This window comes from Schistocerca cancellata, chromosome 10, assembly GCF_023864275.1.
Source record: "Schistocerca cancellata isolate TAMUIC-IGC-003103 chromosome 10, iqSchCanc2.1, whole genome shotgun sequence".
NCBI classification, from domain to species: domain Eukaryota; kingdom Metazoa; phylum Arthropoda; class Insecta; order Orthoptera; family Acrididae; genus Schistocerca; species Schistocerca cancellata.
Window position 1 is genome coordinate 225,200,133 of NC_064635.1, and position 26,552 is coordinate 225,226,684.

At 39.4% G+C, this 26,552-nt stretch overlaps 1 protein-coding gene across 1 annotated transcript in view; it reads left to right on the plus strand.

The window, feature by feature from the left end:
* The first annotated feature begins 1,506 nt into the window (after nt 1–1,506).
* The window catches only part of LOC126106842 (uncharacterized), a 114,946-nt gene continuing 89,900 nt past the window's right edge, over nt 1,507–26,552 (plus strand). The window contains exons 1-3 of the mRNA XM_049913238.1: nt 1,507–1,920; nt 9,031–9,093; nt 23,245–23,313. Coding sequence (XP_049769195.1) covers nt 1,918–1,920; nt 9,031–9,093; nt 23,245–23,313 — 135 coding nt within the window. The 5' untranslated portion in view covers nt 1,507–1,917. The remainder of the gene's footprint in view (nt 1,921–9,030; nt 9,094–23,244; nt 23,314–26,552) is intronic.

Genomic DNA, 26,552 nt, shown 5'->3' on the forward strand with positions numbered 1-26,552 from the left:
TGTAGAGTTCAATGGCTTATAGTCGAGCTAAATGGTTCAAAAAAGAAATGGATAAAGTCAAACCGATTTTTTTTATTCAGTAATCTTTAGCTGTTGTAGAGTTCAATGGCTTATAGTCGAGCTAAATGTAGAACATAAAATTCGTTCTTATGTGAACTGAAAGTGCTCAAACGGTTTAAAATGAATCAAATAAATAAAAAATGCAATATTTCGACAGAACTGAAAACTCACCTTCAAAAATGTAGCTCCATTCGGATTTTGCGTGCAAAAAATACGTTTTTTGGAGTCTTTCACGCACGTCAGTTCTACGTTCCAAACTTACGTGAATCGGTTCCAATTTTATGAGCAGGTAGACTACTACATATAATTAATAGACGTCCTCTTGTTTCGTGAAAGCTTTATTCGTTGCCAAGATCTAAGCAGCGTGGTTCGAAAAAGAAAAGAAAAAGAAAGAAGCCTATACCGGATCAGTCGTCACCGAGTCAACAAAAATTTACATCGACGGCCAAGCTAAGGCAGTATAATGTCAAAATTATCGTAGAGTAAAAGTTAGGAAGCAAAATAAAAAAGGCATCTCTCATAGCAGAAAAAAGGCGAGTATGTCTGGACAGGGTTAGGAATGTAAAGGATGGCTTATCTAGCAACTTCAAGAACCTTTAAATGAAAACGGCTTGACATGCGTCCTTCGCCCACAGCCAACGAAATTGATTTAATTTAATATTCACACCTCAAGTGACTTGGCAGTCTAAGAGACCTGTGTCGTGCCTATGTGAATGTGATACGCTGCCCGAATCGTCCAGTTATGTAGCTGGAGTTCTGATTTGGGCGGCCCTGTGTGGAATGGGTTCTCAGATTACCTTCGCGATCGGAGCATTCCTTTTTGTGTGTGTGTGTGTGTGTAATATGTTACAATACAGCATCACCGATCTATTGCGGTCTAACTGTGTTGATGAGGCAGTAAATTTATCCTCAGGGCAGTGGCTGCGTCACTGCAATTCACTTTGGAAGTGTGGCGGTGGGACTTGTAGTCCCGTACCACCCTCTGACGGTGACAGTACTACATCAGTCAGGCAGAAAAATTTAGCCTAACGTGGGCGGGTATGATTGGAAAGTATTGGACGTGGAATGGGGGCTGGTCCCTCCTAGGGATGCATCCGTGGTGGGCGTGCCAGGCCCATCGTTAGCCATGGTCGGAATCCGATTTCTCTAGGATGTTATCTGTGTTTAAAATTGTGAGCGACAACTCTATTGTCGACAATATTTGAGGAAAGTACTGCTGACTGTAAAAGACTCTTGTGAGAAATGTTTATGAAATATATTTGCTTATTGTAACTTCATTTTACAAGCACAAAATAATTAGTTGAAGCAACTTGGCGGGTGATTGTACCGTGGAACTTCAAAATATATATTGATACGTAATGACTTGTGCTGCTCTCGAACGGCGTCGTACACAACTACGACGCTGTTGCTTGTCTAATGTCGTGCTGACAGATGGCGGGATTAACGCGAGAACTCAACGCATCGCGCAACTCAAGAGTTGATACTTAGCGTCGCCGAAAGATAGCAGTACAGCTTGCGTTTGTTTTGTTTATATCGTGCACGTCCACCATAATGTTACGAAAGCTTCACGTTATTAAGAAACTTAACTCGAATTTGTGTTTTGGAAGTATTGTATATTAAACACAATACTTATTTCTTAAAATACACACAATTTGCGGTCAATGTAACAATGTGTGACTACTGTAAATACCATAGATTTCACGTACAGTATGCCGTTAGCAACTCCGTCGTATAGACGATCGAACTTGTAGATTGCACCGTATCAGCTGTTGCTGATGTTAGGAAGGTTAAGGAATTTGCGAATAGAAGTTTTCGAGAAGTACTCCTCATTATATTTCAAAACAGTTCGCTGTAAATATGGTGAGTCTACGATCATAACTATTGAATGAATTGTGTGCGACCTTAATCGTCAGAAGTTAAATTTTTCAGCACGATTGTATGAAATATCAGGCAAACTAAGAAGTCTCATAACAATTATGACTCCGAAGCTAAGTTATTACATACTATGTTACTAAATAGGTTCGCATGCAACATGAAGCTAAATTACAATGTAACACGGTTCATATGAAAACAGCACGCTAAATACCGGTGTATGATGTGTTGTTTTCGTGTAAATTGACCAACATTGGAACACTTGAGGCTTGTATGTCATTACTGAGGCTGTGCAGTCTTTAGGCTTTATTTACAAGCTAGCTGATTATTCGGTTGCGTATTTATATTTTAAATCGTGAAAAGAATGAAATCTTATCTGTAGTGCGAAAAAATCTTACCGGTAGTTTATGTAAAATTTGAGCTCAAGATGCATATAATAATTTTGTTTGATGATGCTTTCAACGGAGGCCTACAAAATGTTGTATGTCTGAAAACTAGTGTTGATCGATATAAGATATTTGTACCAGATGTACAACTTTTCCTCTCGATCACCCTTTAAAATTTCAGAGCAATGTCTTTCACCATTTTTGTGTTAATGAAGCCAAACTTTGGGGAATAATTGAACTCGACAATTTTTCATCAATTTTGTGACTGCAATCGTTTTTGGACGAAGTATACTGAGGACCGTGTAGTTGATATGTAGAGAAGATACTTGTTATTTCCACTGAACTACAGCAATCATTTTTGTATAATCAGCAGTTATTAATGTGTAAACGTACTAGTAATTTCTTTTATAAAATTACTACGTATATTAATGACATATTGCCTAATATTAACGTCACCTATTCTACCATTTTTGTTTGTAGGGAAAGAACAGGTGTTGTACTAAAAGGGTTTTGTTCATTAAGAGATCATGTAGCTAAGGTCAAAACTATGAGCCTGAAAATACTCCTCTCAAACATTCGTAAACCATTCATTAATCTTGTGATGAAGTTTAGATGTTACTCTGTAAATAACATTCCACGTACCAGACTTTCGATCACACTAATTCATCGTCAACTGTAGCTGAAACTTTTCCCTCTTCCTCTCAGACATTGCTTATATGACCCTTCATTTCATTTACATTTGTAGCATTATTGATCACATTGGTTGAAATGATAAGTTCAGAAGCCATCCAAAGGTACCAACCATTGCTGTTGTTCATAGCTAAGTGGGTATACAATAGCCAAAGAGACTCACTGTATGTGATGATTTCTTTTGGAGGGAGCCATGAGTTGATTACATTAATTTTCTGAAGAATGGCAAGAAAACTAGATTTGCTGACGGACTGACCTGTGGCATAGCCCAAGGTTTAGTTTAAGCTGAAAAGTGACGGAATGGTTGTGTCTTGGCAAAACCAACAGATGTGTATTTAAAAAAAGTAGGGATGCTGAAACACTGACCTGTAGCATAAACAGAGGCTTAGGTTAGGTTGGAATGCTAGAGTTGGTAAAACAAATGAATTTCAACACAAAAATATAACTGCCATAATAGACTAATGTGTGCATAGCATGAGATATATATTCATCATTGCGGTAACATACTTGTATGTCTTACTTACGATTTTGCCAAAAATTCTGACTATGTTGTTAAATTCAAAACAAAATACCAGCTAACTGTATTTACAAACCATAGGCAATCATGAGCTGGAATTCTGATTGGCTGCCAACAACAGACGCGTAATTCGTCATATTCAGTTCCCATTGTTCATTACAGGAGTTGTTACCAACATCAGTAAACTATGTAACAGCTGCAAACACCATAATTGCACTTTCATTCAATGCCCCTAAGGTGCCTGCCGCTCTTTGGCGAGTTCGTGCTTTGTTTCCACAGGCCCCCAGCCTTTGCAGCATCTTTTCCCCTCAGTGCTGCATATGTATTCTCTTGCTATCCTTTTTCCCCTCAGTTGGGGAACATGTGTAGGATGTTGTTGGAAATGCATTCTGCATATTCAGTCGTCGATATGAGAACAGACTCTCCACTGTCTTTTGTTCCTTCATTTTTGCACCTTAAAACAAAAAAATATCTTTCATTCAATGTCCAAAAATTTAATCACAAAATGCTTGTAAAATTATTGTCATTGGCAGTTCCTGAAATGTGGTGTCATGTAGCTTGAAAATGGTGAATGACACAGTCTCAAAATATTAAAAGTGTGTTCTATAAAAAGCTTCACATTTTGCTACTTTCTCTGCAAGAGGAAGCTTATGTTTTGGATAGTGGAGGCAATTTTTGTTCCTAGTGTTAATGCAAGAGAGAATATTTCTATTTTGTACACATGGCTACGGTCTGAGCATTTCTAAGTTAGCTCTTTCTTTTATTTATTTATTTTTTAAACAAAAAGAGAGAAAAATATATAGTGTGTGAGTTAGTACTGGCTACCCACCATCTTCTACACATTACAATAATAGACATTCTTCTACAGAATAGAAGAAGTTGTGAAGGAGCTACTTTCACAGTTTATCAAATTTTACTCTTCTGTCTGTCAGACATTTTAAATCACTGGGTATGTGATCAAAAATTTTTGTTAGAGCACTGTGCACCCCTTTTGGGCTAAGGACAACCTTAATGTGGAGTAATGAATGTCATTTTTCCACCTTGTTTTCTGATTATGTACCTCATTGTTCCTTTTGAACTGTAGTGGATTATTTACAACAAATTTCATGATGAAGCTAGAATATGGTCTTCAGAGGTAAACATCTAGATCAGGGCCAGTGGCATACTAATTAGTTTCCTGCAACAACATTGTCAGCACTTGCTGTGAGGTATGATGGGAAGGAAAGACGGTGTGTCAGCTGCTGGGTCTGTTTGAAGGAATATTGTCACATTCTCATGTTAGTATATCACCACTTCCAAAACTGGAATGCATTTAGAAGGATAGGAAAATATTTTGACCACCAACATTATTAATTTATTTTAAGCTGCAGTATTAGTTCCCAATCTGACGACAACCTTATAATTTGTGAAATATTGGTAAGAAACAAATATATGACAACAAAGATTATTAATCTCAACAATGTAGGAAGAGACAGATTGCTACTTACCGTGAAGAAGACACGTCAAGTTGCAGACAGGCACAATTAAAAGATACTCACATTGTGTCTGATGTAATTTTTGTGAGTAAAACTGTCATATTCCAATGTAACTTAGGCCTTGGGCTAAGCTACAGATCCGTCCGTCACCAAAACCAGATGTTTTGCTGTCAAATTTGTTGCCTTTGCCAACTCTCAGGCACACTGCCACATTCCAACCTAACATAAACCTAGGGACAAGCTACAGCTCAGTTTTTTTATGACAACCAGATATTTTTAGCTTTCAAACTGATTGGCTTCACCAGCTCACAACTGTCGCATTCCAACTTGATCACAATTTCATAATTTGTGATTTATTCAGAAAACCCGTCAGGTATTTATGACAATAGCAAAGAAGAGAATGGTTTCTATTTCAGTGCTAGAAATTCATTTTCTCGGCTCTCATTGGTTACGTGAAAGCAGGAGCGGCTCACTCGTAAGGGCCAGAGGAGCTTGGCTCCACCAAAATTTTGTGATATAGTTTTATTCTGCATTTTTTTTTTCAGTGCTGGTCAGACAGTTTGAATATGACATAATTTTGGTGTTGTACAGGTGGCAGACACCACAGATAATCACGTGTAGTTTCTACTGCTCTTTGAAGAAATGCACAATGTTACTCTGAGCTGGCCGTAGTGGGACCAAGCCTTGCCACAACTCTTCCCTCAGCTCATCCTTCCACATTGAGAAACCTGTTTTCCGTTCATCACCCCATTCAGCTGAGGAGCAGAGCCTGGTAGCCCTTACTCCCTCCACACCCCCGCCTCCATAAACTGGAGTCTTAGTGATGTCACCGAGCTGTTTTCCTTTTCCCACCATCGTCCTCACCGTAGCACAGCTAGGGGCCACCTCCAGCCCTCAGGTGCGCCTGGCGGACAACAGACTGGAGCGTACCCCTCCTTCCCCGCAACTCTGAACCCTGCTGTCTCCGAAACATTACCACTCTGCCACTTATCTGCACCTGTACACGGTGTTTAGGCCCTGCTGGAGTGCCCGTAGCATGGATTTGCAACTACATCACTTGGCACCTTCCTATAAGTCAACAGGAAATGTCGCAAACCTCAAAAGTGACAAATCTCTCAGTAGGTTCCATATTCTGGAGCTGTGTGGTTGAAACTCTGGTAGTCTTACATACAGTGATTTTAAAATTAATAGGTTGTTTGCTAAAAAAATCCTTTAATTTATCAAGTATGCTAGAGAAGTCAGAAATCGAGCAGTCAGTTACACATGAACGAAAAGATTACTTAATATCTGAACTCGATGGAAGGGAGGATACAACTTTCTGCAATACACAGTTCTGCAAAAAATTATGGTTATCAAAATTGATGAGAAACAAAAGTTATCTGATTTCTATTGTATGTTATTTGAAATGAAGGATACTGGAGTCTGGTTGTAAGGACCTAAAGCATGTAAATGAACAAACTAATAAACATGAAGAAAGAAGACTACATTTAGAAAATGCTTGTAAATACAAAATGGTTGCGATCATTAACATTGCTGCTCAGGTTGATTCAGAAAACAACATATCAAATCAGAAATGTAATCTACATCTATGTGATTACTCTGCTATTCACAATCTAATGCCTGGCAGAGGGTTCAATAAACCACCTTCAAGCTGTATCTCTACTGTTCCACTTTCAAACAGTGCGTGGAAAAAACTAGCACTTAAATTTTTCTGTGCGAGCCCTGATTTCTCCTATTTTATTGTGATGATCGTTTCTCCCTACGTAGGTGAGGGCCATCAAAATGTTTTCGCAATTGGAGGAGAAAACTGGTGATCGAAATTTCACGAGAAGATCCCGTCGCATCAAAAATGCCTAAGTTTTAATGATTGCCTCTCCAATTCACTCATCATGTCTATGGCACTATCACCCCTATTTCGTGATAGTACAAAACGAGCCGCACTTCTTTGAACTTATTCGATGTCATCTGTCAATCCCACCTTATACGGATCCCACACCGCACAGCAATACGCCAGAATACGGCGGACAAGCATGGTGTAAGCAGTCTCTTTAGTAGACCTGTTGCACGCTCTAAGTGTTCTACCAATGAATTGTAGTCTTTGGTTTGCTCTACCCACAAAATTATCTATGTGATCATTCCAATTTAGGTTATTTATAACTGTAATCCCTAAGTATTTAGTTAAATTTACAGCCTTAAGATTTGTGTGACTTATCGTGTCATTGAACTTTTGGGGATTTATTTTAGTACTCATGTGAATAACTTCACACTTTTCTTCATTGAGGGTCGGTTGCCACTTTTCGCACCATACAGATATCTAAATCATTTTGCAATTCGTTTTGGTCATTTGATGACTTTAGAAGAAGGTAAATGACAGCATCATCTGCAAACACTCTAATAGAGCAACTCAGATTGTCTCCTATGTCGTTAATATAGGTCAGGAACATTAGAGGGCCTGTAACACTTCCTTGGGGAATGCCGGATATTACTTCTATTTTACTCAATGACTTTCAATCTATTACTAGGAACTGGACTTTTCTGACAGGAATTCATGAATCCAATTGCATAACTGAGGTGATATTCCGTAGGCACGCAGTTTGGTTAGAAGACGCTTGTGAGGAACGGTGTTGAAAGCCTTCTGGAAATCTAAAAATATGGAATCAATTTGGCATCCCTGTCGATAGCACTCATTACTTCATGAGTTTAAAGAGTTAGTTGTGTTTTACAAGAACGATGTTTTCTGAATCCGTGCTGACTATGTGTCAATAAATCATTTTCTTCTAGGTAATTCGTAATGTTCGAACACATTATATGTTCCAAAACACTACTGCAAATCGACGTTAGTGATATGGGCCTGTAATTCAGCAGATTACTCGAATTTCCCTCTTTGGGTATTGGTGTGACTTGAGCAATTTCCGTCTGTAGGTACGGAACTTTCTGTGAGCAAGCAGTTGTATATAATTGCTAAATATGGAGCTATTGTATCAGCATTCTCTGAAAGCAACCTGACTGGTATACAATCTGGACCGGAGGCTTTGCCTTTATTAAGTGATTTAAGCTGCTTTGCTACACCAAGGATATCTACTTCTATGTTTCTCATCTTGGCAATTGTTCTTGGTTGGAATTCAGGAATATTCTTTGGTGAAGAAGTTTGGGAAAACCGTGTTTAATAACTGTCATCAGTGACTTCACTGTTTTTATCATGCAGTGAAGGTATTGATTGCATCTTGCCACTGGTGTGCTTTATGTATGATTACAATCTCTTTGGGTTTCCTGCCAGATTCCAAGACAGTGTTTCGTTGTGGAAATTATTAAAAGCATCTCACATTGTAGTATGCGCTTTATTTCGAACTACTGCTGGCAATTTCTTGGATTTGCTATCTCTTCTAGGAAATCTTGGCAGTGTGTTAGATGACTACTTAAACAGCTCTAGTACTTCCATCTGTTAATATACATCACACATTATACAAAACAAACTTTCAGACTGTGTGTATCAAGTTTACATTAAAGAACTCATTAAAGGCCTAAATGCTGCCCCTTTTGTTTCTGTGCAGACAGATAAAATAATAAATATTATGTACAAAAGTCAGTTTGTTGTTATACTGTATTACATTATATTGACTTTTTATCTGGAACCTCCCAATAAAATGACCATTAACCACCACTGCGTGAAAGTTTTATCCCATAGACTGTGCGAAACTGACACGTTCCCAACCTATGAACAGTAAAGAAACAGCACCATAACTGCCACTGTCCCTGTCTCCTGATATAAATGTATAAAATAATCTAGAAGTAATTACCATAATAAGTAATTAGGTACTAGTCGCAGCTGTTAGTATACTTTGTAGGAGGTGTTAGCTGTGATTGATTAAGTGTGTTAATTAACCTGGCTCATTTAACATCCATGATGTCTTCCTTTATGGTGGGATTTACAGAAGACAGTGTGTGAACAAATGGATGAATCTTTATTTGTGCTCACACCTGGTCTTCCCTCCATTTTTGCTCATTTGTCAGATCTGTTCTTTTCTTACAGGAATCCACAGGAGAGTTAGAGGCAGTCACAATGTGTGGTGAAATTGACATCAAAGAGGAACCAGTAAGTAATATTAAAGAAGAGGTTCATAACTTTCTGAACCGCATGGCAGCGAGCTGGTATGACATAGGCATACAAAAACTGCCACAGAATCTACAAAACTGCATCAACAGAAATGGTGATGGTGTCGAAAAATAGCTAAATGTTCAAGCTGTAAACTGATGTAAACAATTGTAAAAATAAACAGGTCTATGTACTTATAAAGAAATAGGACACCTTAATTTTGCAATTAGCCTCATATATGTTGTTGTTGTTGTTTCTTTTCTTCCATGAGTTGTCGTTTCTATAGTGAGAGTAACTAAACTAAAGACATAGATTTGGTGTGGCAGAAGCAGCCACAAGGGGACCACATGGACAGGTCAGGGAGGCAAGCAGACAAGTTAACATGTAAAATAATTTTTGTGACAGAATTAATGAGAGAATGTCCTTTAGATGACAAAGGAATGAATGATGTGACAGAATCAACAAGGCAAGATGCTTAGGAAGTAAAGCCATTACTGATGTGACAGAATTAATGAAGCAAAGGCCTCAGACAATAAAAGATAAAGAATTGGAACAGAGAGTGGCAGCTGTGAGTCAGAAAGAGCGAGAGCTCTTAATGAGGAATATGCCTCCTCATGAGAAGTGTAATATATATATAGACCATATATGGAAATGCTCCCTATCATCTCCACTCATCTCCATAAATATATCTGAAAAACAGAACAGCAGAGTAGCCAGTGAGACAGTGAGAAACCCCTCAACATTAAGGACAGGTTCTCATTCAAATGAGCAAAAAATAGGCAAAGTTTGGCATTATTATTATTATTATTATTATTATTATTGTTTTTTTCTGAGACAAAGACATACAAAGGATCTCTTTGGGGATTATGAGTGATCATACTTTGAACTTTATTTTAGATTTTCTATACCAAAAGAAATGACGCCTGTAATTATGGTGTGATCAAGGGCCTGTGAATTTGAAGCGCACAGACTGTGTGCAGTTTAGCCCCTCAGAAGTTATCTGAAATAAAAAAAGGATAACATCAGTCGGTATTACATTAAATTTATTGGAGCTTATACCTAACCACAATGATATAACCTTAAACTTAACAATAGCATGATAACTGGAACTTTGTGTTCAATTTTTGGGTTTTTCCCACTCTTTGTGGCTTTACAAAAGATAGTTAATATTAACACATTTCATTTATTTTAGGTATTACCTGCCAAGAAAAGTGTTTAATTTTTGGGGCTCAAAGGTAGAACTTAATAGGTTGACCCATTTTTGTTTTATCGTGAGCACACTTTTGCAAAATCCTATTTTGAGAAAAACCTGTTTAAAGTTTAGAGAGAACTTTTATGTATATTATGAGTTCAGTTTGCATAATTACTGTGTGTTGCTATATATTTTTGATGTGGCTGAACACAAATCTGAAGTTAGATTTTCAAAATTCAAAATGGCTAATCCAGTATGTTGGACCAAAAGTTATGCTTTGACCAATCAATTACCTTATTTTTCTTGGTGAGAAAAGTCAATCTGGCCACGCTGGATATGGTGCATTCGGCAGCCTATGCACTTTGTCTGTCAGATTTTTCAGCAACTGTGCTTGCGTGCATACAGCAGCAATGTAAAGCATTTTTTAAACGTGCACCACAACACAACAAGTTTTCTACCCGAGCCAGGTGTCTCAGGCTGAGAGCATCTCACAGTGGCCGTGACATTGCTTCGAACAATAAGTTGTAGAAATTTTGTAATGCCTGGATTAAAAAACCTTTTCGTCCCAACATTCTAGACATGTAACCTTTAAAAAATGAAATGAAAAAAATCGATTTTTGACCATTTTGAATGAGAACCTGGCCTTAAGTCGTGTCAGGACAGGTGGGATCAAAGGGGAAAGTGAAACAAAACTTTAAAACTGAGGATCCGGAGGCAGACAGTAATAAGCCAGTAGGTGGTTGGTAATAGAGTTAGACATTGGAGGCAGTTGCAGGCAGACACAGCTGGAACTACAGGCTGGAGTGGCTGGTCAAAAGTTAGTTTCAGGGCCCTAGTACCCTTAGATTTTATATCAGGGTTTCATTAATCAGACATATTGGTGACAAACACTCCCTCTCTCGATAGAAGAACCTGGGTACCAATGTGGAGGCACCTCAGTTAAGGAAGTCATTCCTGTGATTAAGATTTTTAATAAAACTTAGACTGTTATTGTATCTTCTCAGTTGATTATTCACCTTGTCGTTCTCCAGTCCTGTATATTCACCTCAAAGAAATTTAAGTCAGATAGGAAAGTCTCACTCTCACTTTGATCAACCGACTGAATTTCCTTTAGGACAGACCCCTGTTCCTCAATCCCTTGCAAAATCCACACGTGGCATACGACAGAGGGTTGGCCCTGCAAGGCATGCAGGAGAACTCCTGTGATATTTGGGAGCTAGGAGAGAGGTAATGGTGGAACTGAAGCTGTGAGGGCAGTTCATGGGTCCTGCTTGGATAGCTCAGTTGCTGCTGCTGCCAGCAGTGGGCGGCTACAGTCCGACAAATTGTTTGCTGCAGCTGTCCGCACTAGTCTATCTGGTTCAAACCCCTACTCCAACCTACATCCATTTGGACCTGTTTACTGTATTCATCCCTTTGCCTGTCTGTAAAATTTTTAACCCCCCACCAATACCCCACACCCCAGACTCTCTTCCTTCCATTACCAAATTCACAATTCCATGATGGCTCGTGACTTGTCCTATCAAACGATCAATTTTTCCCAGTCGAGATGTGCCACGATTTTTCTTCTTTCCATATCTCCTCATTAGTGACTTGATCTACCCACCAGATCTTCAGTAGCACCACATTTCCAAGGATTCAATTTCCTTCTTGTCAGCTGCTAGTTGTCCAAGTTTCACTTTTTTACAAGGTTACACTCCAGGTAAGTACCATCTGAAAAGGCTTCCTTACAGTTAAAGTTGCATTGTATGTTAACAAATTCCTCTTTTTCAGCAATGCTTGTCTTGCTATAGCCAGTTCGCATTTTATATTGTCTCTACTATGTCCATCGTCTGTTATTTTGCTGCCAAAGTAACAAAATTCATCTACTGATTTAAGCGTCTCATTTCCTAATCTAATTCTCTCAGCATCACTTGATTTAATATGACTGTTTATCATTACACTTGTCTTACTTCTTTGATGCTCATCGTGTAACTTTCTTTCGAGACACTACCCGTAGCTGCTCTTCTGACTCCTTTGCTGTCTTTGACAGAATTATAACATCATCAGCAAACATCAGAAGTTTTTATTTCTTCACCCAAAACTTTAATTGCCTTTCTTTTACTGCTTGCTCAATGAACAGGTTGAATAACCCATTTATTCCCTTTTCAACTATTGCCCCCACCCCCCTTTCATGTCCTTAGATGCTTATAACTGCAGTCTGGTTTCCATACAGGGTGTTACAAAAAGGTACGGCCAAACTTTCAGGAAACATTCCTCACACACAAAGGAAGAAAATATGTTATGTGGACATGTGTCTGGAAACGCTTACTTTCCATGTTAGAACTCATTTTATTACTTCTCTTCAAATCACGTTAATCATGGAATGGAAACACACAGCAACAGAACGTACCAGCGTGACTTCAAACACTTTGTTACAGGAAATGTTCAAAATGTCCTCCTTTAGCGAGGATACATGCATACACCCTCGTCCCATGGAATCCCTGATGCGCTGATGCAGCCCTGGAGAATGGCATATTGTATCACAGCCGTCCACAATACGAGCACGAAGAGTCTCTACATTTGGTACCGAGGTTGCGTAGACAAGAGCTTTCAAATGCCCCCATAAATGAAAGTCAAGAGGGTTGAGGTCAGAAGAGCGTGGAGGCCACGGAATTGGTCCTCCTCTACCAATCCATCGGTCACCGAATCTGTTGTTGAGAAGCGTACGAACATTTCGACTGAAATGTGCAGGAGCTCCATCGTGCATGAACCACATGTTGTGTCGTACTTGTAAAGGCATGTGTTCTAGCATGTGTCCCGTATGAAATCATGATAACGTGCTCCATTGAGCGTAGGTGGAAGGTTGTACAGTACATACTGACGAAACTAAAATGAGCTCTAACATGGAAATTAAGCGTTTTCGGACACATGTCCACATAACATCTTTTCTTTATTTGTGTGTGAGGAATGTTTCCTGAAAGTTTGGCCATACCTTTTTGTAACACCCTGTATATGTTGGAGACAATATTTTTTCCCTGTATTTAATTCCTTCTGTCTTCAGAATTTGAAACAGAGTATTCCAGTAAACGTTGTCAAAAGCTCTGTCTTAATCTACAAATGCTATAAATGTAGATTTGTCTTAAACTTATTTTGTAGTATACGTCTTAGGGACATGTTTCATAGTGAGTGATACGACTGTATAATTATGTACAGTATATACTCAAGGACTAAGTTTTCTTTGAAAATTAATGTATTTTTGGATTTAATAAAGTATATCCTCAATGTTTTAAAATTGTATACTTCGGTTTAATAAACTACAGTACACTATATCCCCTATGCTTTCAAAGTAAATAAAATTCTTGATTGAGCACATCCATGAATCCGTATAGTGGCTCCAACACTGCGTCAAGGAGGTGGTCCTTTTGTGGGGTACCTGGCCGCATCAGGATGCAGGGAAACAGCATGGCCAACAAAGCAGCCAAGGGAGCATGTCGGGATGGTGTAGTCTGTCAATGTTCCTTGCCTGGCACACCATCATCTCATTTTCTGATAGACGCATCACATGTCAGTGGGGGACTGAATGGTTGCAGTTGACAGAAAACAAACTGCGGTCGCTCAAATCGACCGTACAGGCATGGCGGACTTCCTGTCAGCCTCACTGCTGGAAGCAGTGTATCAAACATAGCCCTTTAACGCATGGTTTCCTCCTCTGGCGGGAGGATCAACCACTCTGTGAAGTTTGTGGTGTGCCACTTTCAGTTCAGCATGTTTTGGCAACGTGTGTCCTATACACTGATATCAGGGCAATCCTGTCTCGATGGAGATCTCCCCCCATCCTCGCCGATACTGATTCCGGTGTTAGAAGAGTGGTGAAATTTGATGAACTGTCAGGTCTCATCCCTAAATTGGTGGGGAAGGGAGGCAGACTTTAATACATTATAAACTGTTTCGCATGTGGGGACAGCCTTTGTCTCCACCCATGAGATTGGCTTACTGACTTTTCGTCAGGATGCTAATGGCCATGATGTTGAGTCTCCCTCACCTCAAATCTTCATCATCATCATCATCATAATTACCACTTTATCTGACTTCAACCTATGCAGTTTATTTTTAAATTCTCTAACTTACGTACCCTATTAAGGGATCGTACATTCCACTCTCTGACCTGTAGAACGTCATTCGCGTTTTTCCTGATGATGACAACCTCCTGACAATTCTGTCCCCAGACACCTGTACCACCGAAGTACACATATCACAGCAAGGTTCGTAGTTCTAGTGTTTCATGTGATGTCTAAGGACCAATATTGCCTACAACATATGAAATAATGATATTTTCTGTGTAACGACAACAACAGCATCCATTTGTTTTCATTAACTGCTTATTACGTCATTTTAGCAAAGAATGCAAGAAATTGCAAGTAAGAAAATATATCATTTTAAAGCAGAGAAATGCAGTCTCATGTAATATGCATTCATGATCAGTATTTCAGTTAGTACTGTGGTTGTGGGTTGTGAACACAGACCTTCAGACTATTGGTATGCACTATGGGGAGAGTTCTATTACCCCCCCCCCCCCCCCCCATTCCATGGAAATGTCAGTCTTTCTGTTATTATTTTAGTCGTTTTTCTTGTTTTGTCAGCTTCAGATGTGGTTAACATTGAGTGCCAACTTTAGCTGGGTGCAGTGTTTTTTGCTGCCTCTGAGTCTGCAAGTCTATCAATATGGGCAGCAACTGAAAAGTATACTGCATCAACCAAACTTGCCTTGCCATTTGTGAGACACTTAGTTTTCGTGCTACAATCTTCTCTGAAGTTAGCTGAGAAGGTGGGAAATAAGTTATATCTAAATATATACACTTGTAATAAAATGTTCTTTTGAGGGAGAGGGGTGGCACCATGAGACCCCCCCCTCCACCATTTTGACCCCCACCTGCGTATAACATTCTACCCCCTCGCCTGCCCCCATAGTAACCTTAACTTAGGGTTACATCATTTACTGAACACACATAATGTTTCGTAAAGTACTAAATAGCCCAGTAATGATGGAAACTGTAAGTTTCAGGATTTGTAGCACTGTACACACAGTAAACAGTTGCAGCATCCAGAGTTCAAGGTAGAGGTAGAGGTGAGTCATATAACAGCAGCTGAGGAAGAGATTGCCACTGGATGTCTTTATATTTACCTTCTAGGAACCTCTTGTGAGCAGCCTGCAATATTATCTACGTTCTGTCACATTCACCATCACTGAACAAGTGCAACATTTGCTAATTCAGTAGGGATACTAACCCCCCTTCCCCTTTCCGCTGCAGTGGTCATTGATGTAAATATTCATATGACATGGAACCATCCTACAGCTCACAGAGTAAATTCCTTTTGCATTTTTTTTTTTTTTTTGCCCATTTCTCTGATCTTCAAATTGTTTTCTACATCTCCTTTACAGCTGCCTGAAATATTTATTTCTCTATATCCGTCTTCACTTTCACACGTTTATATTGCTTCTTTCCCCCTCTAGCATATACCATCCAGTATTTCCCTTTGGTGTTTACCCCTACTTACTACTCCATCAGGTCGTTCACATTCGTCTTTCTCTTCCAAAGCAACATTCCGTCTCAAATGAAATCGTGCTCCATCTGGCAGTCCACAAAAGCATTTCTGTCCCAGCTTCACATCACATGATGCATAACCCATGGAAATCCCCCTCCTTGTCATCCATAGATGCCACCTCTCCTTTTACAATGACCTCCAGATCTTCAGATTCTGCAAATTTTAGACCTGCTATGCCAGTGGAGTGCAGCTGGCTGGTACAATAAAGGCACACACGTGTGTTTTGGGGCAGGGGAGGGGAGGGGGGGGGCTTATTAACAACCACAAATGTCATTAAATGTTCTTACAAGGACTTCTGCTACATGTTCAGGTATGAACTTTACATTACACAAGGTATAGCAATAAAGAAATCAGACTCATTCTCTAACTCTTTATTGAGAAAAACTTACGCAACTGAAATGTTTCCCCTCCCGGATCCCCACACCACTCCGTGCGAATTTCTCATTTTTGGAAACAGTGCTGTAAGTCTTTTTGTGTTATGCTGTGTGAGGAAGCTCATCACTTTTTCCTTCACTGCAGCCATGGACTCAAACATGGTTCCCTTGAGACAAGAGTTCAGTTTTGGGAAGAGAGAGAAGTCACACAGTTCTAGATCAGGTGTATACAGCGGCTGTTCCATCACTGGAATGTTGTTTTTTGCCAAAAACTTCTTCACAATTCGTCTTCGTCCACAGATTTGTTCTCCTTCATTGCACACATTTGTGGAGGGTCTCAGAACAATTACATAATAAACTTGATTGACAGTCTGACCTTCAGGCACCCAATCAGTGTAGAAACCCCTCAAGTATTGAAGAAAACGATCATCATTGCGTTGAATTATGATTTTCTCATGCACGCTTTCTTCTTCCTAGGAGACTGAGGGCTCTTCCAATGCATAGATTGTTGCTTAGTCTTTGGATCGTATTGGAATATCCATATTTCGTCATCCATAAGTACTTTGCTGAGGCAATCTGGGTCATTTTCAATGTTTTCAAGAGCACCACCACAGCAGTCTACTTGATGTTGGTTTTGGTCATTTGTGAGGATTTTTGGCACCACTTTAGCACAAATCTGTGTTGTGCCCAGATCATCATGCAAAATCTGTCTAACAGTTTTCTTATTGATGCAGTCAAGTTCTGAAATTGCTCGAATGCCCAAAGACGGTCTTCTCGAACAATTCTACTGACCTTGTCCACATTCTCTTCGGTTTTCAAAGTGGAAGGATGGCCCAAGTTTGGATTGCCTTCGATATCTTCCCTACTGTCCTTGAACCTCCTAACCCACGTGAAAACTTACTTACGAGGCAGACACTGATCACTGTGAACTTGTTTCAACAAATTATAAGTTTCTGTGGGGGATTTGCCAAGTTTTTGGAGGAATTTGATGTTAACAGGTTGTTTCACTTTAGAGAATATCAAAATTCCGCCGGAGCTCAGGCATACAACCTATTTCTGAGAAGGCTTACAACGAGACTAATCAACACAGTGGTGACACATTTTGTATGTGTGTCAGCAAGAGTCCCAATGTTATTCCCCCACTCTTCTCATCATCATCAACAAAGCCAGAAATGCACACAAAAACCACTCCATTTCTTTATTACCTTACCTTGTTTTCTAATTACCCACTTCTACAGAATAAATAATTTTTTCACATTTGACGTTTGGGCCAATAAAATAAAAAATGAAAACTACAGGCAAAACTGGCAGGGCTCCCTTGTAAACCATTCATGTAAGTAAAGAACATGAGTGAGTCAGGCATCAACCTATCAGATACACAATATTTAATTACTCCTCTTTCAAAATGTAGTTTTATTTCTTGGGCATCATTTGTTCATATTTTCTGTTGCTAAGATATTACTTCATCCATCGAAGGGAGTTGGTTTAAACACTGTGAGTTCTTAAATTTCCAGGTAGAATTTAATGATCCAAGGCCTTATTAAGTTCACAGAAAATACTAGCAGAATAATTTTTCTTGGTGATGCTGCTGCTACTGATGATGATTTCATTAGTGTTTAGTACAATGTTTCAGTATAAGTTGCAAGAAATGGCAGTTCAAAAAACTAAATAGCTTTTAAAGCATTCATGTCTGAGAAGTTCATGTATCATGCAGTTGATTTAAGAACTATAATAGCAACAGACTCTCATAGCTTTGACATCATCACAATTGACACAGTATAAAATTGAAATGTGCACTAACAATTACTGCATACAACTGCTAGCAATTGTTGGAAACATTTGCTGTCAGGTTTTCGATTTTAAAGTCTGGACAACCCACTAGATCCAGAAATTAAGAGTATGCAATTGTTTAAAAACTGAAACAGTAATATATTCATGAAAAATTAACAATTTCAAATATGTACGTACATCAAACACTATTTTTCTGTGTAGTCACCTTTTGCCTCTTTTTACCCATCTTTGACCATACTCTGGACCCCACCATCAGTAGAAAACAAATTTGGAGAGATGAAAAGATGATAATCAGAAGGTGCCAGGTCAGAGCTGTGAGTGCGATGATCGGTGTAGTCCCAACGAAATGAATGTAAGAGTTGCTTTTTGGCACGTGATGGTGGAGATGTGCTATGTCACCCAACAAGCACTCTCTCCTCTATAATATCTTCCTTGTGTTGTACTGTCACCCTATGCAGTTTTTTAAGTGTTTTGAGGTACTGCACAGAATTAACTTTTCCCCTCCCTGGAGGAAAAATTTAATGAGGAGAACCCCTTTACAGTCCCCAAAATACAGAGTCTAAGATTTTTTGGGCCAAAACACAGTTCTGAATTTTATTGCAGATTGCTAATGAGTATTTATTTATTTATTTAGTGTGTCCATGACGTAGATAATACAAATTAATAACAAAATTATGCCGGGCACTGCTGATTTTCTCTTAAATGGAACACAAGCTCCACAATTCTGCTGTCTTGATGGCCTTATCACTTGCTGCATATAGACCTTCTGTGCTGCAAGGAATGGGGAGATTTCTCCAGGCCAGGCTCACCTTCAGTCACAAAGCCCCCTTTCTCGAGGTTCACCTTGCATTGTGACACTTCTGTCCTCAGTCAATTTAGTGCTTCTGTGTCACATATGACAGATGAAAGTCCGCAGCAGGTTTCTTCTTTGATGTTCTCCTCAACACTTTTGATTAACAAATTTCGCCGTAGTTCTGTTTGGCGAGTTCCAGATGCTGATGTAGTGCAAAGGAGCCCCTCCTTGACCTTAGCCCAAGTTTTTGTGGTTCATATCCAGACAGGAGGTGTCTAGGATTGAGTTCCTGCTTCCTTTTCTCCATTTCTGTGACCATTCTTCTGCAGATGTGAGGTGGCACTATGCCCATAATTTTATAACTTTTGGTGGCAAAATTGGTCATAGAAAACCACTCATATTGTGTTCATTCTCATTTCACGCCATCTCCACCTGTTTGGCATACCGTGATTTTGTCGGCTATAAGGCACCACGGACTATAAGACACACCTTAATTTTTAAGCAATTAAAAAAAATTTTTTTACTGTTTTTGTTATTAGATTACAAAGCCAGACCAACAAAATTTCTTAGTTTATAAAACTGAACTGACCATTAAAATCCCTGAAAAGCATCACCGGAATTAACTTTGTCCTTAATCTTCTTCTTCCTCTTCATCATCATTGTTATCCTCTTCATAAGTAAGATGGTCTTCACTCCCATTGAGGGCATTACTTACGCCGCATTTCTTGGAAGATTTGACTTTATTGTCTTCTCTCACTCTTGAGCAGGAATATTTTATCCATTGACACACTTGTTTGATTGTAGGTCATTTTAAAACTCCCTTTGGTGTGAATTCATGTTGGGTTTCATCCATCATCCATTTGTTCCATTCCTCTCTCGTATACACTTTAAGTGGTTTATTTATTGAGATATCAAGGGTTTGCAATTGTGAAGTAAGGCCCCCCGGAATAACAGCAAGTATTTCCCTGTCTCAATTTCCCTTTCACAGAATTGTTCAAATGACTACTAAACTGGTCTAGCGCAAGAAGAGACTTCTTCTTCAGTAAAGCACCTTTCCTTCTCTCCCACACTCTGTTAATCTATAATTTCATGCCAGCCTTGTTCATCCAGTTCTTGTCATGTATGTGAACACCACCACCTGGCAGTATTTCAGAAGGTTTTGGCTTTGTTTTGCAATTTAAAATGATCAATGGATTAAGTTCAGGACAGCCAGTACAACACAAAAGGACAACAATGTAGTGCATTTTTTCATGTCCACTTGTTTTTATAGTTAGAGTTTTAGCACCTTTCCTGGTTACTTTTATGTTACTTGGCACATCAAATGTCAAAGGAGTTTCGTCCATATTCTCTTTTTGGCTTAGTTCCACACCAGTTTTCTTCCTATGTTGAATAATAATGTGATGGAAAGATAATGTTTTCACTTCATCCTCTTGTGGTATTTTCTGAGATTTGTTGGTTTTGGTTTGCATGCGAAGTCCGTGACGCTTCATAAACCTGTAGCACCAACCAACTCCACCCTTAAAAGTCTTTTAAGCTCCACTGTAGTGCTAGCTTATGGGTGTGTGATTGAATCATTTTTGTATTAATTCCATTTTGATGGTGTCCTTGAATCCATTTCAGTACATCACCATCTGATTTTGGACATTTTGCATTCATCCCTTTATGTGCACATTTAGTCTCTCTCTCTCTCTCTCTCTCTCTCTCTCTCTCTCTCTCTCTCTCTCTCTCTCTCTCTCTCTCTCTTTTATTAGCCCGCCAATCGTGAACAGTTTTTTCTGATGGCAGACGGCTGAAATGCTGCTCAGCTGCTCAGTTTCCCTGTATGTATTACCTTTAGTTTATAGCCCACATCATGTGGACACCTTTTATTTTTTTCCGTTATGAAACTAACTAGTAACAAAAATATTCTACTGTTACCGATAATACAAATTCAATTCAAGTTCACTGGCACCATAAACTGCAGTGACGCATCATAGGCTAGACAGTGTTGTGGGTTTATGATGACAGGGTGGGAGAGAGAAAGTGTTAGTCACCTGTTCACTCACAGTGTGAATAGGCGAGGCCATATATCCAGTCTCCACATTGGCCCTCTGACTCTAGTGACACAAACACATTATCACCTGCCATTCACCGTGCGGGTCCACTGCACCGGGCACAGCAGAAGATACATCAGCAGTAGAGCCCTCGGGTGAAACAAGCAACACCTGAGATGTCCTAAGTGATGCCCTAGAATCTAGGGCATCGCTACACCACTAAGTGGTATCCTGAAGGCAACTTATTGCAGCCAAAACCACATTCAACTGTTCGCGAACTGCAGCCATCTCCTCCTGTGCCCGCACACAGCAGGCACACATCCTACCCATCCTAGCAAAACTAACTGAAGAGTAAACAGTAAAAGCTGGCAGAAACCTAGGTAGCAACTTCTTACTCTTCTGACTTGTAACCAAGGGATGCTGATATCTCAATTAACTATATAGCCGGCTGTTCACAAGAAATGTCAACTGAGCTACAGACTGTCGGAATTTACACTTGCAGCTAACAAAAAAGGGAGACAACTTCTTAAATACCAAAACACAAAAGCAATTAAACAAATATATACTATTAAAAAACACAGCAAAAGCTTAGTACATGACTTGATGCTCTGGAGATGTGCCACAGGCAATAGCTGGCACAGAACTGTGTGGCTAACTTCGCTGATTACAATGGTCACTAGTCTCAAAACAAACAGCTGAGTAACTACTGTGCTACTGACTAATTGAATATACACCTACAAAACATGACATTAAACTATGAGAATCTGTGGCTGGAGGTCTACTGAATATTATCTGTTCACAAGGGTTGTAGAATCAAGTAAATAAAGTGGCACTAGAGACTTCTGCAGTGGAAAACTACACTTGAAAGTAAGCTCACTCAAGACAGAAGATAAAAGAAACACTCAAATTCTTGCAACAAAAATATATAGCACTACTAAAAACAGCTAAATAATCAGCTACTGCTTACTTCTGCTCAGAAGTAAGTTAGAGTAGCACTTAACAAAACCATGTAAACAAACTGTGTGCAACTGATAAGCTGCTGCTTCTCCTGGTATCCAGTCTGCTCTGAGACTGGAGGTCTACTGAGTTTAAATTTTTTAGGGACATTGTGCTTCTAATGACATCAGGGCTTGAAACAGGTGAAAACCAAAAACTTGAGCAATTTCTCTCTGCTATACTAGGAATCGTACTTGTTGGTGAGCAGTCACCAATTTTGTTACAACTAATGAAGAAATTATTGAAGGATTCACATATGGTGCTGGGTTCCTTAACTGTACTACCATTTATTGGTAGTTTAGAGGTTCATTTTTTCTCCATTTCACTGCCAACCTCACTTCTCATGACAAACCAAACACCTTTGGATTTCTTTTTTGCATTTAAAATATACTTGGAAAATGTCTCTGAATAGTCTCCAAAAAATTTGTGTAGTTCAGTTTCTTCTAGTACATTTCTGATTTCTCTTCTGTAGGTAATAAAATAATTACACAAATGTATGTAGTCAGAGAAAACCCAAAATATCGTCACAAGAAAGTTTGCAGCATAACATATTGTGGCTCTGTTCTGTGGTTTGTTGGCCCAGTTAATTAAAGAGATGCATGTAAATTGCATAGGTCGGTTTGAGTTATTGCACAGCTATAACCTATTGGTAAGTTTCGTTACAGTAACTACCCCACCACAAAGTGAAAGTTTCATATTATCATCACTTGCCTATTAGGTGCATGTGATACCTGTCAGTTTAGGATATGTAAAAGTTTCCCAAATGCATATCTAGTAGAAATGAATTTTACTACACAGTTGTTCCTTCCTTTGGAGTCAGTGTCTCATTGGACTTCAGACATGTTACACTAACACCATTCGGGACTAATAGTAAGTGGGATTTCACTAAGCAGGACATAAACCTGAATAGAGGTGGGAAATCAGCCAAGGTCAGTTGCTCCGATCAGTGAAATCGTAAAGTGGAGGGAGATTGTCAATAAGAGAACAAGACTCTTTTTTGCCATAAATCCAGAAAATAGGTGCCTATGTGCAATCACTATAGAATCTTCCCCAGTCATTAAAGAAAAAATCACTTCTCGATAAATCGTGCTCACGATTACTTGTACAGTTGGAACATATAAATGTGGAGCAGTTCATCATCAAAATGTGCATTCAATAAAAAATAAAATTATACAATTTGAGATCATCATAAGACACTGGTGTTGGGAGACATAAATCCGACAGATAGTATTACCTACTTATTGGAAAGTTTGCTGTTATTGTAGAGCTTCTGCAAGTCTCTACTTGCAGAATAAGATCATTTATGTGTGGAAATGTATAACGGAATAATTTCATTTTCTCCTTCACTGTGTGTCTGTGTTGACTCATTGTTTTTCTTACCTGCAGGTATTAACTGATCCCAACTGGCAATTGTTTGAAGAAACTGAACATATCTTCATTAAGGAAGAGAATGTTGTAAGTATTACCAGCTATTTATTCCTGTATTTTATGTGAAGTGGTTAATCAAATGGTGTTTTACATTGATGTTTTGCTTTTACACTCGTTAAAAAAACACACACCTTGAATGACAAGAGATAGGAAGTTCATATTCATATTCACAGAACATGTACATTAGTATGTTCTGCAGAAGTGATTAGCATTTGAACCTTGTCAGCCTGCAAGTTCAAGGTCAACATTGATATTGTAGTGCAGTGCCATCTACTGATGGCATTGTTGTATCTCGTTGTCGCTATAAACTGAAGGCAATGGAACAGTGTGACTTGAGCAGATGTGTGATCTACCTTGCAGATTTATGGTATGCACAAACCTTATTGTCAGATCAGAGAGTTTGAAAGAGGGTGCATTATTGGCATGAGAGAATCTGATGCTTCCATCCGGGAAACTGCCACTCTGCAGTGCAATGGTTGTCTGCCGAATGGTTCGCAGAAGGCCGTAGAACGTGTCGAGATGGGACAGGCCACCCACTCCCCTTACCAGAAGGTCAAAACTCATACGTATGGCATTGCAGGACTGATCTCATTCTCCTCAGCTCTGGTGCAGCAGTGGAACACTGTGGCATGTCATACGCTATTAGCAGAGACAGTCCATTGCCATTTATTATGGTACGGGTTACATGTGCACTGTCCAATTTTCTGCCTACCTTTGACAAATGTGCAAAAGCATGCTAGATGGCAATGGTTTATGGAAAGACACCACTGTGGACAATGGTGGCATCAGATAGTGTTTTCGGACGAATCCAGCATCTGTTTGCTTGAAAATGATGGCGGCATTTTGGTTCACTGCATACAGAGGGAGTGGGATCACAGTGACTCCATTCACACAAGACATACATTACCCACTCAAGGCCTTAAGGTGTGGTGTGCTATTGGGTACAGCCACAAACCACAGACGGTGTGTGTCTAGGGCACTGTGACTTGTGACCTACGTGAATGTCGTCCTGTGACCTGTAGTACACCCTTTCTGCACAACACCCTAGACACCATTTTTCATTAAGACTATATGTTGCTGTCCAAACACGTGCCTTCTTGGTGTCATAGGATGTCAGCCTCTGCCCTGGTCTGCCAGATCCCCAGAATTTTGTCGCCAAACGAGCATATGTGGGATAGAGTCAAAGGGAATGCAGCATTGTGGTTATACCACAGGATGCCATTTGCACCTTATACGCATCGATGCCATCATGTGTGGAACAAGTTATCAGGGCCCATGATGGACCCTGAGTCTACTAGGCAGCAGGACACGTGCTGAATCCATGTGACTGAAATGCTAATCATTTCTGCAGAACATACTAATGTACTTGTCCTGTGGATATGAATGTCCCATTCAATAAAATTCTTCTGGGTTTGGGACCGCATTGTCAACTATAAAATTCCAACATTTCACCGAGTATTACAAGACGCCTTCCTCCCCAATGGCCACGGAAGCCCACATTTACATGAATGTCTTATCTCCAGTCATTCAAAGTGTCCTGTGTTCTTCTGAACTGTTAAAAAGAGATAAAACATATTAATGAAATAATAAATGTTTGAGGACGAGGAAGATAAAGAAAAGAGAGTGAGTGGGAGGTAATATAAGCTTTCAGATTTCACTAGGTAAGATTTTTCCTCTTTGGCAGCAACAGACAGCTATAGTGTTTGCACCCACAGCTTATGTCCATGTGAGAGATGGGTAAAATAACATTACCATCTACCACGTGTAATGTTGGGCCACTGATAACACTATTATTAATGCACATTGCAAAGGGCATCAGTTGTTGCCTGCTACATGCAGCCCTACAGTACAGCACTGAAAAATACAAAAGGGCTTGCTAAATATATAATTGCCCAGAAACTGTGGAAAAAATTAACTTTCATTTCACAGCCAAGACCATTTGCTTTTGTGAAAACAAAAGTCACAAGGATTGTATTTCTTTTGATTACAGAGCACGAAAGACTGCACCCAGTGCCAAGTTGGAACAAAATTAGGAACAATAGAGAAGATGAAACCTGTTTATATTTAGGATTATAATAAAAAGTCTGCTGGTATTGACCTCACTGACTATCTAGAGGGCTACTACTCTTTTGAGAGGAAGCAAATAAAGTGGTGGAAGAAAGCTTTTTTTCACATTTTCATGATCATTATAAATTGACATGTTTTATATAAAGAGTTGAGGCCTGATAGCAAAAATCTTGTTGAATTTGTTACTGAATTGGTTGTGGCTTTTATAAACAAAAGAAGCCTGATTGATTAAACTTCCACTCAAATTAGTTTGCCTGTAAACAGACATGGAGGTAGACATTTTCCTAAACTGAGAAATTGTAAGGTTTTGTGCAGAATGACTCAGGACAACAAGGAAAGATACTAGGTATTATTGTGAAGAATATGAAGTAGGACTACATTTTGAAAAACCCTTCAAAATTTTTCATACTAATGCAAATGTCACTAACAAGGGAACCTCCCGATCGCACCCCCTTCAGATTTAGTTATAAGTTGGCACAGTGGATAGGCCTTGAAAAACTGAACTCAGATCAATCGAGAAAACAGGAAGAAGTTGTGTGGAACTATGAAAAAAATAAGCAAAATATACAAACTGAGTAGTCCATGCGCAACATATGCAACATCAAGGAGAACATGAGGTATGAGCCCCATGGTCCCGTGGTTAATGTGAGCAGCTGTGGAGCGAGAGGTCCTTTGTTTAAGTCTTCCCACGAGTAAAGATTTTACTTTCTTTATTTTCGCAAAGTTATGATCTGTCCGTTCCTTCATTGATGTCTCTGTTCACTGTAATAAATTTTGTTGTGGGTTGGCAGGAGAGCCAACACCGGTTGTGAGAGGAAGCCGAAAGGCACGCGTTTTAGCTCACGCAGGCTGGCGTGAGGTCTGGAACAGGTCAAGGAAATTAGACTGTAGAAAAAAATGACGTAGCTGGTGGAATACTTAACTTTAATCCATAAATGGTGAACATCGCTCTTGACGGTACATGTTTTACAGCATCAATAGTAACTGGCAATGGCGCCTTGCTAGGTCGTAGCAAATGACGTAACTGAAGGCTATGCTAACTATCGTCTCGGCAAGTGAGAGCGTATTTTGTCAGTGAACCATCGCTAGCAAAGTTAGTTGTACCACTGGGGCGAGTGCTAGGAAGTCTCTCTAGACCTGCCGTGTGGCGGCGCTCGGTCTGCCATCACTGACAGTGGCGACACGTGGATCCGACGTAT